We start from the raw sequence: 22,796 nt of genomic DNA on the forward strand, positions 1-22,796 counted from the left end.
AATCAATTAAATTCGTTGGGCATTTACTCTCTCGCAATTTTTCATTGAATATTAAATCTTTCACATTTTTCCAATGTCATATTTTTGATAAAAGTTAAATAATTATAAATAAACGTAATTTTTATTGTTAAATAAAAAGAGTTCCCTCAAAAAAAAAAAAAAAAAAAAGAGTTCCCCTCCCCCCCCCCAAATAAAAAAAGAGGAATCTCAATCCATATTAGTTAGTTGTTAAATCGTGTCCATGATACAAAACGTGAAGAACAAAAAGGGACGGATTGAATAATAAAATTTGGGCAAAAAAGCTACATTCATTGTTGAAAACATTATACTTCGTATTCGCAATAACCATGTTTAGTGACCGCATCACTACATATGAGACTAGTCTTATATGCACGCGATGCGTGCGAATATAAGAAACAGATTTGTGTTATTACATTTAAACCTGAAATAACATGTAAAAAATATAATATAAATGTGATGCGTGCGAATATAAGAAACATATAAGTTAGATAGAGTCGAACGCATATAAACAGATTGATTGAAATGGTAAGAAATTTTTTAAGGGGCTAAATTGGTTAAAATGCTTCTTTGGGCTTTTCCTATTGGATAAGTTATCATTATATTCTCTATTCTATAAGTGTGGAGGGTGTTTTAGAAATACAAGGGGGACACCAAAAATGGATTTACTAAAATAACCTCACCTCTTCACTTAAATAATAGAGATAAGGGTGATCGACTGACCACTTAATATATTTTAAAATAAAAATTTATACGGAGTACTTTATATTTATTAGAAAAATTAAATTAACATAAATTTAATAATTATTTTATTAACATGATAAATCTGATTTAAAATCTGGGTTTTGCCACTAGCCAGGTTCACATTAACGAATGTTTTGTAATAGTAATCGTGTTGACCTATAATCTTGAGGTTGAATTGGACACTAATTAATGAATCATGCAATACTTCTTAAGTTATAAACTTGTACGAATTGAGAGTAATAGATAGCTCAGTTGGTTAGAGCATCCATCCCGGTTCCAGGTGATCCTGGGATCGATTCTCATCCCCGCCCTTATGGCTCATTTGCACCAAAAAAAAAAATTGTACGAATTGAAGTACTGAGTACGTTTAACGCTCCGTTTGTTTAACGTTGTTTCGGGTTTAAACAATCACTCAGAAGGTTGATTATGTTTAGGACGAGGAAGCTAGTTTACAAATGTTGGGCCTGATTCGGTAATAGCAGATTAATGCAAGTAAATAAATGGAGCCTGTGATTGATCTCTCAATATATATAGTAAGTATGTGTAATAAATGTGAAGTGCCTCCTAAACAATGGAGAATAACAGCTATTTATAGTAGTATTAATGACCCAAAAAGTAGTATTAATGACACATTTTGGGTCGTATCGCTGTTGGGCATGCCGGGTCGTATCCCACCATCTAATTAAATAATATATCTACACCCTACCCCCACCCCCCACTCCTTAAAATGACACGGTCCCCACTTGTTTTTCTTATTAAAATATTTACTCAATTCCACTTGTTTTATTACTTTATTTCATTTAATTTTTTTTCTTAATACCCATGCCCGACCAAGTGTATCTCTTAAATAAATACGGAGGGAGTATGATTTAAAAGTATAGAGAAGAAAAATAGGTTAGGTTCCCTAATTATGTTACTTTTATTGTTAAGAGTTAAATTGACTTTTAATTACTACCTGATAAAATTGACTTTTACTACCTGATAAAATTTATTAAAGACCCTTTTTTGACTAAATCAAACATAATTATACCTTTAAATAACTTGATTTTCCTTGGAAAATCTTTCACATTGTACTCATGTTACATGATTTTGGCAGTTGATGGATCAGTGAAGATTAGCCGTAGAGGATTGGGTATCGACGATTTTGTGAAACTCAAGTGTTGTTTTGACAACCACATAGGAAAATGCATTCCTGGAGATGAAAGTGAAGAAAACTGTAATCAAATGTGCCTTCAGAACACTTGCTCTAAAGGAGGGCGTTGTAAAGTGTTCAGCCATCCTCCTCCCAACCATTATTGCCATTGCTATTGTTAAATCTTTTAATTTCTGTAATTTGTTTTATTCCACCATTCAATAATTGGTTATATTCTTTTTTATGGAACATCGATTATTTATAAAAAAAACCAAGGTAATTATTTTATTGGGTGGTAAAAGTCAATTTATTCTTATGATCTATCTTTCTGTTTAATGCACTACTTCTAGGGTTATTTAGTACGTAATATTTTTAATTATCATTCTGTTTAGTAATTACTTATCATGGTTTACTCTCTTTACTCTTTAGTAATAATCAACGAGTAATTAATTATTGTGTGGTTCAAGACTAATGATCTCGGTCTTCGTCCTAGTTGTTTTTTTTTACTCCGTATTACTTTTGTTTTTTTGTTTTTTTAACATAGGCTTAACATACATAATTAAAATGTCTTATATACCTACTACGTACAGCAATAAGGTCTTTAAAGGCTCCCCTAAAAACAAGGGTCTTTAAAGGCCATTACACATATTACAACAACACAAACAAAGTATACATGCCCAACTATCCATATGGCAACCATTTCTTCTCGTTTCAACCCTTGATTGCCGACAAAGCCTTGTTTACACAAGCAACATCATGCTCTCTTGCCAAGATGTTGTGTAGTTGTGATAACTTTATAGAAGATGGAATTGATCTTATACACTAGTGGAAAAAGGCTTATTTGCATCCCCGCATTTGCCACGCCATTCTGAACATGCGAAGCAAATAACAAATTTTAGCATAAAATTTAGTCATTTGCATCGCAGATTTATAATTCTGCGTGGCAAATGACTCTAGGAGCACCCTAGAGTCATTTGCCACGCAGAATTATAAATCTGCGACGCAAATTACTCAATTAAGTGCATCGCAGATTTATAATTCTGCGTGGCAAATGACTCTAGGGTGCTCCTAGAGTCATTTGCCACGCAGAATTATAAATCTGCGATGCAAATGACTAATTTTTTTTTTTCGAATTCGCGCTCACCCTTAATTGCAAAACGAATATTCATCTGACTTAGGTTATTGCTCGACAAATTAACACCAACACTAGCGCCCTCCCCAACGAAACCACCACCAACACTAGCTGCTTTGTTCTCACCGGCGGCACTGCCGTCGTTGCTTCGCCGCCTTCCATTGTTGCCGCGCCGGCGTTCACTGCTTCCCCTCACTGCTGCGCGCGAACAATTCAGCTTCCCCTCACTGCTGCGCGCTTCACTGCTTCCCCTCACTGCTCCGTTTTTAGGGTCGCCTCCCACGCCGCCGCCCACGCCGCCACCCACTCAGCCGCCCTCGTTCATTGTCGTCTCTCCTCTCTTAGGTATTGAATAGTTTTGATATTTATTGAATTTTAATTGTGTATTCTAATTTTAATTGTGGACATTATAATTGAAATTCGGAAAATGACGGGATTATAGAAATTAAAGGTTTGATGGTTACATCAAGTTCACTGATTGATTGATTCTATTCTAGTTCTTATATATTTCAGATGGTGTTCTGTCATCGTACCCTGAGTCTTTCGGTGATTGGTTGTTCGACCTCCATACTCATGCTTGACTCACTAGATCTCAGGTATTTGTGGTCAATGAGGTGTGTGTGTGTGACAATGTAACTGATTTGTTTTAAGTGAAGAGAGCAATATGCGTAGATAATTGGAATTCCTCAATTTGTGGGTGAAACCATGCCAGGATGATAAGCAATGAAAAAAGAACTAAGCGTTTTTGAAAGATAATTGCTGTTAGATTAAGAATCAGTCTCCATTTAGCAGAAGAGGTATTGAAAAAGTAATGGAAGAAGAAAGATTTCAGAATGAGATTGAGAAAATTGAGTTAATAGACAATGATGGTCAGTATTAACACTTACGAGTTACGATCCAAGTGACATCCCATTTGAAAGAGCAAATTAATTGGTAATAGGAGTGGATTACTGGACTTGTAGCAATGTGGAATTTTCATGTGCTTATATATTTATGTCTCTTTGCGTTGATGGACTTTTTTTTCTGCCATATGTTCTTGAGGGACTGTTCTCCTAGGCTTAGCATATATCTTAAAAGTGTAACTTATCAGCAAATTCAGTGGAGTAAAGTGCTGGTGTTAGAAATGATTCCAGTGAATGTTTTGACGTTATTATTAGTCGTGTTTGATGTTGTGTACTCCATTGCTTTGATGAACTTTATTTGCACTTTTCAACCATTCTGTTGCTTGTCATTATCTCCAATAATGCTTGACTGGGTAGAAATCTTCAACTGTTTATATCTTCATGTCTCCAGGGGTTGTGTGGAGAATTGTCAGGAGACGGGTTGTGTTGGAAGTCAACAATGCTTTCAGCATTGCATATTCACCGCTGATGGTAACATTTCTGATGGTCGGTGGTACCTCCAAGAACCTCTCTATCTGAAATGGAAACAATGGGATTGCCACAGTGATTGCCGCTACTATTGTATGCTTGCAAGGGAGGAGGAAAGAAGAAAGCTCGGCGAGAAGCCTGTCAAGTATCACGGAAGATGGCCTTTTCGTCGTGTTTATGGAATTCAGGTTCTTATGTGTTCCTGTTTGTTGCAGTATGTTAGATTATTTTGCAGTAGTATTAACTTTATTTGTCCTTCAATTAGCAAGTTCAAATATTTTCGACTTGTTTCTCTAGGAACCTGTTTCTATTTCTTTTTCTTCACTCAATCTTGCTATACAATTTCATGGTTGGATATCTTTCTTCATTCTTATCAACTACAAGCTGCCTTTGACGGATAATCGAAAGACGTACTATGAGTATTCTGGCCTTTGGCATATCTATGGTGTCCTAGCAATGAACTGTTGGTTCTGGGCTCCAGTTTTCCACAGCCGGTAAGAACTCATCGTCTCATCCTTTTGTTCTTTTCTGTTTAATTCGATTATGCATCTATTATAGCTGTAAACCTGTAAGATGTCCCTAAATTTTTGCCTAAAAATGACTTAGAACGACCAAATTAGCCTTAAATGTGAAATAATAGATTGTAAAGAGCCTTAGAAAGTTGTAAATATGCATATTAAACGTGTAATAAGTTTGAAAACATTCCTTAGGTTCTTTAGTTCAAAGTTGGGTTCGAAAACTTCATTTTTGCCTAAAAATGACTTAGAACGACCAAATTAGCCTTAAATGTGAAATAATAGATTGTAAAGAGCCTTAGAAAGTTGTAAATATGCATATTAAACGTGTAATAAGTTTGAAAACATTCCTTTGGTTCCTTAGTTCAAAGTTGGGTTCGAAAACGTCATTTTTGCCTAAAAATGTCCTAGAACGACCCAATTACCCTTAAATGTGAAATAATAGATTGTAAAGAGCCTTAGAAAGTTGTAAATATGCATATTAAACGTGTAATAAGTTTGAAAACATTCCTTAGGTTCTTTAGTTCAAAGTTGGGTTCGAAAACGTCATTTTTGCCTAAAAATGTCCTAGAACGACCCAATTAGCCTTAAATGTGAAATAATAGATTGTAAAGAGCCTTAGAAAGTTGTAAATATGCATATTAAACGTGTAATAAGTTTGAAAACATTCCTTAGGTTCTTTAGTTCAAAGTTGGGTTCGAAAAATTCATTTTTGCCTAAAAATGACTTAGAACGACCAAATTAGCCTTAAATGTGAAATAATAGATTGTAAAGAGACTTAGAAAGTTGTAAATATGCATATTAAACATGTAATAAGTTTGAAAACATTCCTTAGGTTCTTTAGTTCAAAGTTGGGTTCGAAAACGTCATTTTTGCCTAAAAATGTCCTAGAACGACCCAATTACCCTTAAATGTGAAATAATAGATTGTAAAGAGCCTTAGAAAGTTGTAAATATGCATATTAAACGTGTAATAAGTTTGAAAACATTCCTTAGGTTCTTTAGTTCAAAGTTGGGTTCGAAAACTTCATTTTTGCCTAAAAATGACTTAGACAACCAAATTAGCCTTAAATGTGAAATAATAGATTGTAAAGAGCCTTAGAAAGTTGTAAATATGCATATTAAAGGTGTAATAAGTTTGAAAACATTCCTTAGGTTCTTTAGTTCAAAGTTGGGTTCGAAAACGTCATTTTTGCCTAAAAATGTCCTAGAACGACCCAATTACCCTTAAATGTGAAATAATAGATTGTAAAGAGCCTTAGAAAGTTGTAAATATGCATATTAAACGTGTAATAAGTTTGAAAACATTCCTTAGGTTCTTTAGTTCAAAGTTGGGTTCGAAAACGTCATTTTTGCCTAAAAATGTCCTAGAACGACCCAATTAGCCTTAAATATGAAATAATAGATTGTAAAGAGCCTTAGAAAGTTGTAAATATGCATACTAAACGTGTAATAAGTTTGAAAACATTCCTTAGGTTCTTTAGTTCAAAGTTGGGTTCGAAAAATTCATTTTTGCCTAAAAATGACTTAGAACGATCAAATTAGCCTTAAATGTGAAATAATAGATTGTAAAGAGCCTTAGAAAGTTGTAAATATGCATATTAAACATGTAATAAGTTTGAAAACATTCCTTAGGTTCTTTAGTTCAAAGTTGGGTTCGAAAATGTCATTTTTGCCTAAAAATGTCCTAGAACTACCCAATTACCCTTAAATGTGAAATAATAGATTATAAAGAGCCTTAGAAAGTTGTAAATATGCATATTAAACGTGTAATAAGTTTGAAAACATTCCTTAGGTTCTTTAGTTCAAAGTTGGGTTCGAAAACTTCATTTTTGCCTAAAAATGACTTAGAACGACCAAATTAGCCTTAAATGTGAAATAATAGATTGTAAAGAGCCTTAGAAAGTTATAAATATGCATATTAAAGGTGTAATAAGTTTGAAAACATTCCTTAGGTTCTTTAGTTCAAAGTTGGGTTCGAAAATGTCATTTTTGCCTAAAAATGTCCTAGAACGACCCAATTACCCTTAAATGTGAAATAATAGATTGTAAAGAGCCTTAGAAAGTTGTAAATATGCATATTAAACGTGTAATAAGTTTGAAAACATTCCTTAGGTTCTTTAGTTCAAAGTTGGGTTCGAAAACGTCATTTTTGCCTAAAAATGTCCTAGAACGACCCAATTACCCTTAAATGTGAAATAATAGATTGTAAAGAGCCTTAGAAAGTTGTAAATATGCATATTAAACGTGTAATAAGTTTGAAAACATTCCTTAGGTTTTTTAGTTCAAAGTTGGGTTCGAAAAATTAATTTTTGCCTAAAAATGACTTAGAACGACCAAATTAGCCTTAAATGTGAAATAATAGATTGTAAAGAGCCTTAGAAAGTTGTAAATATGCATATTAAACGTGTAATAAGTTTGAAAACATTCCTTAGGTTCTTTAGTTCAAAGTTGGGTTCGAAAACTTCATTTTTGCCTAAAAATTACTTAGAACGACCAAATTAGCCTTAAATGTGAAATAATAGATTGTAAAGAGCCTTAGAAAGTTGTAAATATGCGCGCATATTAAACTTTTAATAAGTTTGAAAACATTCCTTAGGTTCTTTAGTTCAAAGTTGGGTTCGAAAACGTCATATTTGCCTAAAAATGTCCTAGAACGACCCAATTAGCCTTAAATGTGAAATAATAGATTGTAAAGAGCCTTAGAAAGTTGTAAATATGCATATTAAACGTGTAATAAGTACACAAAACTATTATATTGATCTATCGTTGATAAATTGAATTATTTACACTTTTTCAGGATTTTTCAAGAACATTGCCTTATTCACCGGAGGAGATTAATGAGGTGAAAGATTTTTGGGCAGATTACTTCATGAACAATGTCGACTTTTAGCTTAATTTGTAATATGAACTCGATCTCTAGCTAGATACCTTTGTTGTAGTAATTTTATGTTTGTTGTAACATGTTGGTTGATCTATGACGAATTTAATTGCCTTTTATTGGGAACGTTAATTACGTTGTAAACTATTGTGACAGGTATTATTTATAAATGTATTCCCGGTATTGGGAAGCGTCTACTTTCAAAGACGATCATGTCGGAATTGCCAATAAAATATTAAAAAACAGATTTTAAAAAAAAACAAAAAATAAGTCATTTGCCACGCACGTTAGCTTAATGTGCGAGGCAAATGACTTATTTTTTTGGCGCTCAAATTGTCATTTGCGTCGCACATTAAGCTATTGTGCGTGGCAAATGACTTTTTTTTTGGCGCCTGAAAGTCATTTGCCACGCACTTTAAGCTAATGTGCGTGGCAAATGACTTTTCAACATGGTGCATGAAAAGTCATTTGCCACGCACATTTGCTTAATGTGCGACGCAAATAAGGGTCATTTGCATCGCACTTTTGTGCGATGCAAATGACTTTTAGTCATTTGCATCGAGATCTTTTGCCACGCACAATGTGCGATGCAAATGTGCTTAAAAGTGCGATGCAAATGACCCTTTTTCCACTAGTGTTAGGCCATCAACCACTAGTCATGAGACTCCTTTGTAAACATGTATGATTTAGGGTAAAAAGGAAAGGGTGAAAGAGACACAAGGTTACGGGTTAGGTGGAAAGACCTTGCGCATTACATGCACACTGTCTAAAAGAAACTCATTTAGCATGCTATGAACCCCAAACAATGGGGAGCAGGGCATAGATAACTGATTTTGAAAGCATTAAGATCGCCTCTTAATGCTAACCTAAAAAGAAGATTAACAAGGGTTAAACTCCACACCCCAAGAACACCCCTAACCCAAAGGCACTGACCCTTCACTACTAACAAAAGTGAAATAAGAAACGCAAGATAGAAAACGTACCGTTAAGTAATTACATGGGCATTTTCTACAACTATTGTTCCGGTGTTGAAGTGGATGGAACAATGGGCTTCGAATGAAGGCCCTTTCGAGTGTGTTGAAGATCTTGCTAGCTTGAATGAGTAATGTCCGAATTCACCTGCACAAAGACAATGTTACTAGCCTCGGGGGTGTTTCCGAGGAAAGCCCCTCCGATGCCTAAGTAAGAACAATGTTCGGATTCTAGAGAGAGAAGTTCTCTAGAGAGTAGTCTTAAGGCAATAAATTGGACGTACCTTGAGGTGTGAGCCTTGACGGCCTATTTATAGTGTTTTCATAGTAAATGCCCATAGGTCATTTATTGCTATTGGGCCTTGGTTGATGGCTGAATAGCCCTTTGATTGCGGCGGGTTTGATGTTGTTGTGTTGAGCCATTGGCTTTGGACTTAGTGGCCCAATTGATATTCAATTGGGAGCCCAAACAACATGCCCCCCAGACCCGGTCCATTTAGAATTAAATGGGTGGGTTTCCAGCTGTGAGAAGTCCAAAGGTTCCCTCTCTTTTTTCGAAAAGAAAGTGGTTTGAATTCGCGAACGGATGACAAGTGTTGAGGGGCGGAAGTTGGGCGGTTTTCAGAACGTGGTCTATAAATACCGCATTTCTTTCCTCATTCTGAACTTTATTCACTCAAACGCTTTCCATAGTTCTTAAGAATTCCGGCGATTTCTTCAGGGGTTTTCTTCAGATCTTTGCAAATTCGCTGTGAACCTGCTTCGGGACCTTACTCCATTCGTTTCATCGGCGTTTTTCGCTTCTGGAGAGGTAATTTGCTTTCCGTTTTCGCTTCCTTTTATTTCTACTCTTTTCTGTGTATCTTCGGCGCTTCCCAATTTGCCATGGCTGGGGGAAGATGGAAGAAGAAATCCGGTGTGGTGTCCTCCTCTAGTGGTGAGGAGGAGAATAAGGTTGCTTCCGAAGGGCCTAGGTCAACGTCTCCCGAGGTTAATGCTGAAGAGGGTTCGGGAAATGAAACCCGTGCTGAGTCGGGCCAAGGGGCTGGTGTGACGGGCCGCTTTCCAATTCGCCCATTCTTTCCGAGGCGGTGGGAGGAGGCTGACCCCTTGGGGAGGCTTGCTAGCCTTTTTGAGGACAAAACCGAGATAACTGGTCCGGACGGTGTGGCTGTTGATGGGAAGTGGTTGGTGAAAGCCAAGCAGGGGAGGTATCATCGGCTCGCCGAAGATTTGTATGGCATTCAGCATGCCTTGGGTTACTGGTGCGAGCTTCCGACGCAGAAGAATGCGAGGGTGACTCGTACTCCTTCGGAGTACATTGCTGTGTACCTCCATCATTTCGACTACGGGCTTCAGTTTCCTTTGGATCCGTTTATCGCTCGTGTGCTGGAGGAATACAACGTCTCTTTGGGCCAGTTGACCCCGAAGTCTATGCGCCATATCATGGGGTATCGCTGGATGTGTGACTACCTCGGCTATGAGCCGTCGATCGAGGTTTTCAAGGAGATGCACGAGCTTGTTAGGAATGCGAACGCTGAGGCTGGCTGGTGGGCCATTAATAATAAAAACAAGCGGAAAGGTGAGGACCTTTATATGACTGCCTTTCCGTACGTCTCCTCGATCCATGGGTGGAAGGATCAATGGTTGCTGGTCCGTGTTCCTGTGGATCCGAAGCACCCTCACTATTTTTCGCCTCCAAAATGGTTCGTGAAGCCGGATCCTTCGATGTCGCGGGTTGGCTCCGTTGACCGAGAGAATTCTGACCACGCCATGCAGTTGGAGTGGTTCAAAGCCAAGTCTGCTCGGGAGCCGTTGCATTGGCTTCCGAACTTGCATTACATTACCCGGGAGGTCATCCTCGCTGCTGCCGGTCTCAGTAGGATCTACGACAGGGGTGAGGTTTTCTATGCTGAGATCGTGCTTCAGTTGAGGTGTTAACCTCCCCTTTTTTTTGTTTGAATCTCATTCTCTTTATCCTCTTTGTGCATATCAAGGTGAGAAGGCTATCGTTCCCGAGGTGCTTGGTTACCAGCTCAACGGTGACGAAGTTCTCACTCGTTGCCCGCCGTACGACTTCAAGAAGCAGAATCCTCGGCAGCCGAAGCTCGAGGATCACGAGTTCTCGGATCACGCTCTCGCACATTTAGGAGACGTTCGAGCTGACCCTTGGGACTCTCAGAATCCTGGAGAGGCCATTCCGAGGCGGACAATGCTTCCTGAATTGGTAACTACCTCTGATCCGGTAACGCTGATTTAGTTTGTTCATTTTTTTAGACCTTGGTTCTGTGAACTCTTGTGGTTTCGGTCTTGACCTCGCCTCCTGTGTTTGTATTTTAGGGACCGGAGGTAATAGCTGCTGCGCCTGTTATTTCCTCTGCTTCGTCTCCTCCCTCTTTTGCTGCTCCCGAAGTAAGCAACATTTCATCCGCGCTTTATTTGTTTTTCTGCGTTTTGATCACCTCTCATGTGCTCTTTCTTTCTTTTGTAGGAGTCGAAGAGGTTGAAAAAGAGGAAGACTTTGGGGAGAGAGACTTCTCCCAAGAGGCAGAAGAGAGAGAGAGATCTCCTTCGAAGTTGAAGAAGAAAGTTACTTCTTCGTCGAAGGTAACTCCTAGTCCTGAGGTCCTCGAGTTTTTGAGCCGTCGTTCTATCTGACTGAGGAAAGAATTCGGCAGGTTGTTGCCGAGGATCCAAGTCTTGCCGAGGCAGGTGAGCGCTATCTTGCTCGGCAGAAGGGAGAAATGGGTCCACCTAAGAGCCTTCGTGGTAAGCTTCCGCTTCCTGGCCAGAAGCTGAAGAGTGTGGCGGTTCTGGTACAGGACGAGCCTGTGAACCAGCCTATGGCCGAAGAGGTTGCTATTCCTTCGCCTCTGAAGCCCCTGACTCCAGTGGGGGGGACTGTTGCTGATATTACTCCCATGGTGGAGAAATTCGAGGTTGACCCCCCTCTTGGCTCCACCGAGGTTCCTGGTTCCGAGGATGCTGCTGCGGCCGGACAGGGAGGTGATCTACAAACTCCCCCGAAGGTGGTAGTGGACCTTACTTCTTCGGGGAACGAGGAGGGTGGTCCTTCGGCTAGCAAGGGCGCTGAGTTTGCGGTTCCCGAGGGTGGTGAGTCTGCTCAGCAACACGGGGTAAAGAGGAAGTTCCGTGAAACTTTGGGCTCTACATCTACCTCGGTGCTGGAGCGTTTGGCTTACCCCTCTTTCGATGTTTCAGTCAGGAGGGTGCCTCGGAAGGTTAGGGAAACCATGGCCCGGTTTGCTCGGGCTTCTGTTCTGGGGGAAGATCCCGAGGCTCATCCCGAGTCTATGATTGGTCCCAGTACTGCTAGGGAGAACATGCTTCGGGGCATCCCTGATTAACGTGTTCCTAGACAGGAGGCGAACCATCCTACTCAAATGGCTCAGTTTCATTTGAATGAGGTAAAGTAAACGTCACTTCCTTTGTGAATTTTGCCTTCATCTTTCTTTTGGTATTTATTTCTTTTCATCCTCGCAGGCGCACTTCTGGTCCTCCTTTGCTGCTGAGTGCCAATACTTCGATGAGGTGAAGTTGGCCAGGTTCGAAGAGCGCTACGACCATGATGTTCCTCTTCTGGATGAGAAGGCGAACACTCTCCTTGCCGAGCTCGAAGAGGCAAAAGGCTTGGTTGCCGAGTTTACTCGGGAGCAGACGGCTACACTTGAGCTGCTTGGCAAGGGGATTACCGATCTGAGGTCGAAGATGGAGGCTGATGCTCGGGAGCACGAGGCTCTTAAGAAGGAGAAGGCCGAGGAGAAGGTTGGCTTTGAGGCTGCGCTGAAGAGTAAGGATGCTGTCATCCTGAACCTTCGTGAGAGTGCCCAGAAGTTCACAGCTGCCCTTGAGTGGATTCCCGTGCTTGAGCATGAAGCTGCTGAGCTTAAGGCTAAGGTTCGTCAGCTCGAAGAGGAGAAGGCCTCGCTATATACTGCCGAGCAGTGTCGAGACCAGTATTGGGAGGGGATCCTCGGTGCTCGTCGGATGTTCGCCAAGCATATGCCTGACTTCAAGTGGGCCGAGCATGTGCCTCAGTGGCTCGAGGCTGAGGATAACTTGGTGGAATGTCAGGCTGATAGAGACGATGCTGCCAAGGAGCGTGAAGAAGCTGCCAAGGAGCAGCAAGCTCGGAAGGTCGCCTCGGAAGGTGATACCACTGCTGGCACTTCTTCGCGTTCTGCTCCTCAGGGACATGTTGGTGATGTCCCTTAGGGATTCGGGCAGTCGTCTTCTTCAGAGTCGGTCGGTTCTAGTTGAGGACCTCCGAACTTGCGCTTGACTCTCTCCCATTTTGCCTCGGCACTGCGTTGTACTTTACTAACTTCTTTTTGCTTTCTTAGTACTTCGGTAGGCCGATATTTTATCTGTTGATGGCTGCCGATTTAGCTTTTTTTAGGTCATTTTGCTTTCAATTTTTGAGGATTCCTCGGGTTGGTCCGAGCTTTAGTTGGTATGACTGTATTTGTTCCCCCAAATATTGAATGAAAAATGACTTTGCTGTTTTGTTTTAATTTTCTGTGTTTCCGAAGTATCTACTTTTGCTTTTGAATCCGCAGTTTTGCTCAGTTGCTTCCTCGTTTGCGAGTTCTCCAAATCCGTAGATTTTCTAAGAGACTCGTTTTGAGTTCTGAGCTTTCCTTAGGCTCTGCTGAGGGACTCGGTAGCCTTGGACTTTAGTCTTTGATTTCTTTGGAAACGCTGGTTTTCTTCTGTCAGGAGTTTCGCTTTTGAGCTCTTCAGATCCGTGGATCTGTTAAGAGGCTACTTTGAGCTTTTTAACGCCTGTAGACGTGTTTAGAGTCTGCTTCTGAGCTCTTCAGATCCGTGGATCTGTTAAGAGTCTACTTTTGAGCTCTTTAATGCTTGTAGACGTGTTTAGAGTCTGCTTCTGAGCTCTTCAGATCCGTGGACCTGTTAAGAGTCTACTTTTGAGCTTTTTAACGTCTGTTTTCGTTCTTCCGACTTCTTGTGGTTCGGAAACCTGGGCAAGAAGTCGCAAGTCTGACTCTTAGTTATGAGCTTCGGGGATCCTTGGATTTGAGCCGAACTCTTTATAACTATTCGAGAGACCCTGTTGCGAACGGAATTTCCCTGGGTATCGCGAATCCGGGGATTCTAGACGGTACCTTGCAGGTTGGATTGAGTCAGCTATTCCTTGGGTTTGGTTTCCAAGGAGTAGCTACCTCGGATCGTTTTTAGCTTCGGATTGATCAGATCCGAAGTTGCATGCAAGTATATATATATAAAAAATGGTAATAGAACAAAAGACATTAGAGATATGTTTAATGAAACACATGGTGCCAGTGGCTTTCCTCTTCTCATTAAACTTACTCGTTAAACTTACTTGGATTACAAAGGGGGTAAGGTCATACAAAATATTTCTTGAGAACATCGGCATTCCAATGGTTCTTCAAGATTGTTCTGTCTAACTGTTTAAGCATAAAGGTGCCAGTCCTCTTTTCGGAGTGGATGATGTATGGCCTTTCCCATGTTGCCGAGAGTTTCCCATGGATCCTTCCCTTTTGAACTGCAGCAGCATTCCTGAGCACTAGGTCGCCGACCTTCAGAGGTCTGGCATTGACTCTTCGGTTGTAGTGCTTGCTAACCCTCTGCTGGTAAGCTGCGTTGAGAGTTCTGGCTTCGTCCCGAGCTTCATCTAGTAGATCTAGGGCTTCGGTCAGAAGTTGATCATTGCTTTGTCCGTGGGTTCCATCATACTTGTTGTATGCTTGGACCCTCAAGCTTTCTGTTCCGATCTCTACAGGGATGACAGCTTCGGAACCGTATACCAGGTGGAAGGGCGTCTGTCCCGTGGCTTCTTTCTCGGTGGTCCGAAGGGACCAGAGTGTTCCAGGAAGCTCTTCTAGCCACTTACTCTTTTCTTCCTCGACTCTTTTCTTGAGTTCGTTGAGTATGAGTTTGTTCGCGGCTTCGGCTTGGCCGTTGCTCTGAGGATGGCATACCGCCGAGTAGGCGAGGTGGATATCAAACTGTTTGCACCACGTCTGCAGTGGTGTGTTGTCAAATTGCTTTCCATGGTCGAAGACCATTAGCCTCGGTATACCAAACCTTGTGATGATGTTTTGCCAAATGAATTTGCGGACTTGTGGTTCAGTGATGGACGAAACTGCTTCGGCTTCAATCCACTTGCTGAAATAATCGACTCCTACAATCAACCATTTCTTCTGGTTCACAGCTGAGGGGAATGGACCGATGATATCCAAGCCCCATTGTGCAAATGGCAAGGGGTAGAGTGTTGATTGTAAGGTCTGAGCTGGTTGATTGATTGCTGGTGCGAACTTCTGGCATTTCTCGCACTTTCTTGTCAGCGCTTTTGCCTCGAAAACCATGGCGGGCCACCAGAACCCGGCCCTTATTGCCTTGTGTGCCAATGCCCTGCCTCCGATGTGATTTGCACATATGCCGAGGTGGATTTCCCTTAGGATGTAATCGGCATTAGTTGGGCCGACACATTTCAGCAGTGGGGCTGAGAATAGAGCTGGCAAAAATTGACCCAACCCACCAACCCAACCCGAACCCAACCCAATAATAAAGGGTTGGGTCAAGATTTTCAACCCGTTTAATTAAATGGGTCAACCCAACCCAACCCGTTTAATTAAATGGGTTGGGTCAGGTTGAAATTTTCAACCCGAAAACAACCCGTCTAACCCGTTTAAGTGCAAGCAAGTATGTAATATATATATGTATAATGTGATTTGAAAGATTTTATTTCTCATTTTCCCTTCAACATTGAATAATTATTTGACGTTTTGATTCATGTCAAATACATATTGAAAAATTACTTTTTGCAATGAGATATGCCATAACAAAATCACCTCGCAATTCTATAGTCAAATCAATTTACAATTAAAAGTGGGAAAAAAAAATTAAACGGGTCAACTTCAGGTCAACCCGTTTATAGTTGGGTTGGGTTGGGTTGAAAATCTCAACCCGTTTAATTAAACAGGTCGGGTTGGGTTGGGAAAATCTCAACCCGTTTATAAATGGGTCGACCTGATTTCGACCCAACCCAACCCATTGCCAGCTCTAACTAAGAATGACCTCCTCATGAGTTCTCCGTGGGCGTCGATGACGAACCTTTGGTTAAATCTTTTAACTTTCTTGCTTGCAGCTTGTCTTCGGGAAGTTCTCCCCTTTCCTTGTATGCAATAACTGCGTCCATCCAGCTTGGTTCGGGACGTAGATTGCAGACTGTGGGGGGTGGCATGTCAATGCTTCTCTCTTGGTGTACTTCCACATGGACCGACCTGTTTAGGTCGATGAGCGTTGAGCTTGCAAGTTTGGACAATGCATCCGCTTGTGTGTTCTGACCTCGGGGAATGAGGATGACTTCAAAGGATCTTAACTTTGACGTTAAGGATTTAATTTTTGCTAGGTAGGCTGTCATACTTGGCCATTTGGCCTCATACTCCCCTCGGATTTGGTTGGCTATGAGCTGAGAATCAGTTTTGAGGCAAACATGTTCGGCCTCCAGAGATAAGCATAGCTCTATCCCTGCGATCGCGGCCTCATATTCGGCCTCATTGTTGGTTGCTTTTAAACCGAACTTCAGGGCATATTCGATGCTTTTTCCTACTGGAGGTATCAGCACTACTCCGGATCCCGAGCCGTTCACTGTGGAAGATCCGTTAGTGTATACTTCCCATGTTCTTTTGGTGTCATCCAACATTTCCTGATATGAGAATTCGGCCAAGAAGTCAGCGAGTGCTTGTGCTTTGATGGCGGTCCTCGGCTGATACTTGATGCCGAACTCAGATAGTTCGAAAGCCCATGCAGCCAATCTTCCCGACCTCTCTATCTTGTCTAGCACTTTTTCCAGTGGTTGGTTAGTTAGCACCACTATTTGATGAGAATCGAAGTAGGGTCTAAGCTTTCGGGCTGCCACCACCACTGCGTATGCTACTTTTTCAATGAGTGGGTACCGCGTCTCGGCATCTGTTAGGGTTCGGCTGGTGAAGTAGATTGGCTGTTGCTTTTTCTCTTCTTCCCGCAGGAGTACTGCGCTTACTGTCCCGGGGCTAACTGCGACGTATAAGTATAGGGTTTCCCCCTTTTTCGGCCTGGCTAGTGTCAGCAGTTGGGCCAAGTGAGCCCTGAGCTGTTGAAATGCATCCTTCTGCTCTTGTTCCCACGTCAGCTCGGGGTCCACTTTCCTCGGGACGCCTTTCTTTTTGATATGCTCAGCTTCTCCTCCTGGGAGGGTTTTTGGTTTGAGAGCTTTGAAGAAGGGTGCCCCCTTCTCCGAAGCTTTCGATATGAATCGTGAGAGTGCGGCTAACCTGCCTGTTAGCCTCTGTACGTCTCTCTTTGTCTTCGGCTCGGGTAGGTCTAATGCAGCCTGGACCTTGTCCGGGTTTGCATCAATTCCCCTTTCGCTCACCATGAATCCGAGGAACTTTCCTGCTTTTACCCCGAAGACACACTTCTTCGGGTTCAGCTTCATTTTGTACTTCCTCATGTTGGCGAAGGTTTCGGCCAAGTCTTTGATATGATCCTCCTCCTTCATGCTTTTTACTATCGAATCATCCACATAAACCTCGACGTTTCTTCCGTTTTGATCGGCGAAGACGTGATCAACTAACCTTTAGTAGGTAGCCCCGGCATTTTTCAATCCGAAGGGCATCATTCTGTAGTTGAACACTCCCGCGCTTGTGATGAAAGCATTTTTTTCTCTATCGTCGGGGTGCATGAATACTTGATGGTACCCTGAAAAGGCGTCCATGAAGCTAAGCAAGGCATGGCCACTGGTAGAGTCCACTAGCTGATCTATCTCGGGAGGGGATATCAGTCTTTCAGGCAAGCCCAATTCAGATCCGTGAAGTCAACGCACATGCGCCACGAGCCGTTTGCTTTTTTGACCATGACCACGTTGGCTAACCACTTGGGGTACATGCATGGTTCCATGAAACCTGCTTCTTGCAGTTTCTTCACCTCTTCGGCGATAGCTTTGTTCTTTTCCGAGGAGTAATTCCTTTTCTTTTGTTTGATTGGTCGGGCCTCGGCATTGACATCCAGCTTGTGGCAGATCATCTCCGGATCTATCCCTGGCATATCGGCTGCTGATCATGCAAAGATGTCTTTGTGATCCCTCAGCAACTAGATCAGATCGATTCGGAGTCCCGAGCTTAGGCCTCTGCCTATTCTGACACTTCTGTCTAAATCATCCTCCAGGGGGATGTCTTCCATTTCTTGGTCTGGCTCGGGGGAAAGGGTCTCAGGCCGAGCATCAACCTCTGCGGGCTTTATCAGACTGCTCGGTCCTGCCTTTCTCTTCTTTGCATCATTTTCCTCTCTCGGGGGGAACTTTTCTCATCCTCGGCTTTGGGACTGTCTCCTAGCTTCGTCTTTCGGATGGCGGTGTGACAGGTTGATCTTTCCACCTCTTGGTCACCCTTTATCCGTTCGGCGAAACCTGCGTCTGAGACGTACATCATCATCTGGTGGTACGTGGATGGGATTGCTTGTATTTTGTGAATCATGGTTCGTCCCATGATGACGTTATATACCGAATCGCAATCCATCACTAAGAACTCCTCTCGGACGTTTCTTGCCGCTAGGCCTTGGCCAATGGTAACGGGGAGGGTGATTTTTCCTCGTGGAATTGCCGCGGATCCGTTGAAGCCGATCAGCGGGTAACTGACCTTAGTCAGTGACTCCTCTCCTTCCTCAATGATGAGTTGCTCGAAGCAGTTTCTGAAGATGATGTTGATGGCGCTTCCTCCATCGACCAGTACTGTGTGAACGTTGTGGTTATTGAGATCCATTTCAATTACCAACGGGTCGTCGTGTTTGTATTGGGTTTCGAGGCAATCATCAGCAGTAAAAGTCATGTTCGGGGGTGTAGGCTGGTTCTCCCCTACGGTGCTGAAGTTGACTCGGTGGGAGAGAGCCCTCAAGTGTTGCTTGCTGGCGTGGCCGGATCTTTGCCCTCCGAACACCACAAGAATTGGTTTTTTCTTTTGCCCTTCGGTCTCATGGACTCTTCTCTGGGCCTTCTCTTGTAGTTTTCCAGACGTTGCTTTTTCTTTTTCTTCCCTCTCCGTTCTTCGGTCGAGCAAGTATTGCTTTAGGTAGCCTCGGCGGATGAGGTCCTCGATGTTGTCTTTCAGCGAGTTGCACTCCTCGGTGGTATGGCCGAAGTCATCGTGGAACTCACACCACTTGTTCTTGTTTCTACGAAGGGGGTTTGATCTGAGCTTGTCTGGTAGCTTCCACTTTTCATCGTCTTTGTGGAGGCTGAAGATTTCTCTTCGGGGTATGGTGAGTGGAGTGTAGTTGGTGTATTTGGGTTGAAATTCACCCTTCCTCCCGTCTTTCTTTGGGCTTGCCTCTCTCGCGCCCACCTTCTCTTTCCCCTTTCTCGAGTTGCCCTCGGGCTTACTCTGATTCATCTTGGTATCCCTCGTATCCGAGGGACCTTTCAACCTTGCAGCTGCCTTGTTCAACTCTTCCGTTCTGATGAACGCATCTGCCATTTGAAGCACGTCAGCTATTTTGGAGGGGTTTTTCATTGACAGTTTATCTCGGAATTTCCCCTCCCGGAATGCGTACTTCAAGGCGAAGATTGCTACGTCTGGCTGCAGGTTCGTGATGTTTGTTGATTCTTTCATGAATCTGGCCATGAAGTCCCGAAGACTTTCATCTCGTTCCTGTTGTATGGAGGTCAGTTCTGCGGTAGTTCGTTCGGGGCGATTGTTGCTCACAAATTGTACGCAGAACCTCTTTTTTAGCTTCTTCCAGCTTTTGATCGAACCCTTCGGCAACGATCTGGACCATTCCCCTGCAACTCTTGTCAGCGTGGTTGGGAATTATTTGCACCAACAAGCCTCGGAGTAGGGGCTCAAGAACATTTGCTGCTCGTAGGAGATGACGTGATCCCTCGGATCCGTAGTCCCGCTGAATGTTAAGTGTGCTGGTAGCCTCACTTTAGGAATCTCCTCCATAACAATATCATTTGAGAACGGGGAAGATGCTGGGGTCATGATCCTCTTTCCTAGCCTCGCCCTGATACCTTCGCTCCTCGAGTTTCCTCTGTGGGATTGTTCGGGGGCGTGTAGGGGGCTAGGAGTTCGATCACTCCTCCTTCTCCTTCTCGACTGGCCACTGGCTTCGGTTTGCCTACTGGATCTACTGGGGCTGCCTAGCCTATCATGGACCGAAGGGCGCATCCTACTGCGTACCGAGCTTCGGATCCGAGTGCGGTCACTTGCCCCGCTTTGGAGAGCTTGCGGTGTTGGAGATGGTGTTTCAAACCATTCTCCTTGTTGTTCTGCCCTTTGTTGTGTATCCCACGTACTCTCTCTCCATCTTGTCGTTAAGTGTGTCCCCGACATTTTAGGGAGAGTGCGTTCGGGTCCCGCAGTCTCTTCGTTAGGCGGTGGCTTGTTCAGCAGAAGTTGTCGCCTGATCCTGTTCTTTCTCATTGAAGAGGAAATTCTGCATGATGGTCATGGCTGCGGCGAGCTCTTCTTGAGAAAGGAGTGGAGGTCTGCTAGCTGTTGCGGCGGTAGCCCTTGTCGGCTGTGATCTCGCCACTGAATGCAGTTGTTCCCCCTCATCGGATCCTGAGTCCGTTGGACAAGGACATCGTCCTGGTTGTCATTGTTGGGAATTTCCATTTTTCAAGTGAAAAATGGGGTGTTTTTCAAGGCTTTGAAGTGTTCTTCCCCACAGATGGCGCCAAATTGTTCCGGTGTTGAAGTGGATGGAACAATGGGCTTCGAATGAAGGCCCTTTCGAGTGTGTTGAAGATCTTGCTAGCTTGAATGAGTAATGTCCGAATTCACCTGCACAAAGACAATGTTACTAGCCTCGGGGGTGTTTCCGAGGAAAGCCCCTCCGATGCCTATGTAAGAACAATGCTAAAATTCTAGAGAGAGAAGTTCTCTAGAGAGTAGTCTTAAGGCAATAAATTGGACGTACCTTGAGGTGTGAGCCTTGACGGCCTATTTATAGTGTTTGCATAGTAAATGCCCATAGGTCATTTATTGTTATTGGGTCTTGGGCCTTGGTTGATGGCTGAATAGCCCTTTGATTGCAGCGGGTTTGATGTTGTTGTGTTGAGCCATTGGACTTTGATATTCAATTGGGAGCCCAAACAACTATAAAGAACGCTTTTCTAATATAACAGCTATGTAAAGTAAATAATACGAAACGCTCCCCCACACACCCGTATTGTATCCTTTTACCATAACTCAAAATATAAATTAAATATAATACGGAATAGTATATAGAACGGTTGTCTATGCAACTGTTTCGTATCACATTTATGCCAACATAAAAACATAGTTGTGCGGAGTATACACCTCCACTCACATAATTTCTTCTCCTTCCCCAAAAAGGGAAGACATTGAAGGCCTTCAAACTTGAATTCCATAAATCCATAATCACGACTAAATTAAAGATCAATGATGGCTAAGATGATGATGTGAAAGAGCTTCCCTCTTGCTTTGGTTTATAGTGTCACCACCTTCCTTCCTCTCGTGTAAGCTCTTCATTTTTGCTAGTTTTTTTTTCTTATACTTCGTATTTCATTTTGTTGATTCGTCTACTTAAGATACTAATTGTATTATATGCTGAATTCTCTCCAAAGTTTTTGACTTGAGAGAGAAATCAGTTTCTAAAAGGAATTTTCTTATTAGTTAATTTTTCAGTTTGGAGAATTAATAATTATTCTGATTTTTCCTTTTTTATTTTTGACTTTGCGCCTGCTATTTCAAATATGGCGCGATTTTTGTTGCCTGCAGTATGTTATGTTGTGATAAATACTCCGTATTTGATTATGATTTTCCTTTTTAATTAATTTTATTGCCTGTTGTTTTACAATAAGTAGAATTAATTATTTTTTAATTACCTAGAGAAGATTTAGGCGTGAAAGAGGTGGGTTTCCTAAATTGTGTTTAACTTTATTCTTTGCTTGGATGTTTGGTTGTTTTGCTCAACGTCATTTACCATTCTGATTGTGATTTATAGTTGAATACAGGGCTATGGCAGCTGCTGCTTTAGAGGTTACATGGTTAGTACCATTGCTGGAAGAAATGGGGGTTGCTAAACTGATGCTAGTGTCTTTGCATTGTGACAACCAATCTGCTATTTATATAGCTAAGAATCTAGTGTTCCATGAGAGAACAAAACACATAGAGATTGACTGTCATTTTACAAGACACAAGGTTCTTGAAGGTCTTCTGCAAACTCACCTACTTGCCCACTAAGTCTCCACTGGCAGATGTATTCACCAAAGCTTTGCCCTCACCACAATTCAATGAGCTCTTATCCAAGCTAGGAGTTACACCTGCCACTCCTTACTTGAGGGGGGTGTTGGTAATACTACAATTGATCCTACAGGAGTGCAGACACAGCATTATAAAGCTGGACTAGCACACACAGTACATCCCATATGACAAAATTCTGCCACTTGTCTTATAGCCTATGCCACCTAGATTATTGCACTGATTGTTAGAGCCTTGTGATTAGCCAGTGCTTAACTTGCTGTACTCTGATTGGCTATGCCAGAAATGCCATCAGTAGTATATATAATTTATTATTGCGTTGTACTCCCTCTGTCCTTTAATACTTGCACCGCTTTCCTTTTCCGGTCGTCCCTTAATACTTGCACCGCTTTTATAAATGGAAATGTTTACCTATATTATATTATTTCTCACACTTACCTACTACCCCACCTACACCCCTATTCCCTACAGAAAATCATTTAAAAATCAACACCCCTCACTCACCACTAGAGATGGCAACGGGTCCAGGACCCTACCCTGACCCTGTCAGACCCTACCCTAAAATTAGGGTATGGGTCTTAATTTTCTAGACCCTATAGGGTAAGGGTAGGGTATGGGTATATGATGTATCGAATAGGGTAGGGTAAGGGTCCAACTTTTTCAGACCCTTACCCTACCCAGACCCTACCCATAGACCCTTAAAATCCATACCCTATCCAGACTAAACTAAACCCGTTCAAATTTCATAAACTAAACCCGT

The 22,796-nt window shown here is 42.2% G+C and overlaps 2 protein-coding genes across 2 annotated transcripts; one reads left to right on the forward strand and one right to left on the reverse strand.

Moving 5' to 3' along the window:
- The first annotated feature begins 1,845 nt into the window (after positions 1–1,845).
- Positions 1,846–7,996, forward strand: LOC130461332 (uncharacterized). The gene is made up of 6 exons (XM_056829393.1): positions 1,846–1,978; positions 2,439–2,491; positions 3,540–3,622; positions 4,320–4,584; positions 4,694–4,890; positions 7,711–7,996. Exons 1-6 carry the CDS (start codon positions 1,846–1,848, stop codon positions 7,757–7,759), a joined length of 780 nt encoding a protein of 259 aa, XP_056685371.1. The 3' UTR covers positions 7,760–7,996.
- A 5,396-nt stretch (positions 7,997–13,392) lies between these two features.
- On the reverse strand, positions 13,393–17,190 carry LOC130461333 (uncharacterized). The gene is made up of 3 exons (XM_056829394.1): positions 16,355–17,190; positions 14,282–15,182; positions 13,393–13,536 (listed from the first exon to the last, which is right to left on the reverse strand). The coding sequence occupies exons 1-3, from the start codon at positions 17,188–17,190 to the stop codon at positions 13,393–13,395; spliced, it is 1,881 nt and encodes a 626-aa protein (XP_056685372.1).
- Positions 17,191–22,796: the final 5,606 nt, after the last annotated feature.

This window comes from Spinacia oleracea, chromosome 5 (genome assembly GCF_020520425.1).
Source record: "Spinacia oleracea cultivar Varoflay chromosome 5, BTI_SOV_V1, whole genome shotgun sequence".
Lineage (NCBI taxonomy): Eukaryota > Viridiplantae > Streptophyta > Magnoliopsida > Caryophyllales > Amaranthaceae > Spinacia > Spinacia oleracea.

What these genes read in the sequence shown, in the direction of transcription:
- LOC130461333 (XM_056829394.1), bottom strand. Translation starts at nt 17,190, where the DNA reads ATGGTGAGCGAAAGGGGAATTGATGCAAACCCGGACAAGGTCCAGGCT. An exon ending in AGCATCGAATATGCCCTGAA is followed by an intron (nt 15,183 to 16,354) that starts GTTCGGTTTAAA and finishes CATCGGAGGCAG; the next exon opens with GGCATTGGCACACAAGGCAA. An exon ending in GGATCCATGGGAAACTCTCG is followed by an intron (nt 13,537 to 14,281) that starts GCAACATGGGAA and finishes GCCTCTTAACAG; the next exon opens with ATCCACGGATCTGAAGAGCT.
- LOC130461332 (XM_056829393.1), top strand. Translation starts at nt 1,846, where the DNA reads ATGATTTTGGCAGTTGATGGATCAGTGAAGATTAGCCGTAGAGGATTG. An exon ending in CTACTACGTACAGCAATAAG is followed by an intron (nt 2,492 to 3,539) that starts GTCTTTAAAGGC and finishes TATATATTTCAG; the next exon opens with ATGGTGTTCTGTCATCGTAC. An exon ending in GCTCCAGTTTTCCACAGCCG is followed by an intron (nt 4,891 to 7,710) that starts GTAAGAACTCAT and finishes ACACTTTTTCAG; the next exon opens with GATTTTTCAAGAACATTGCC.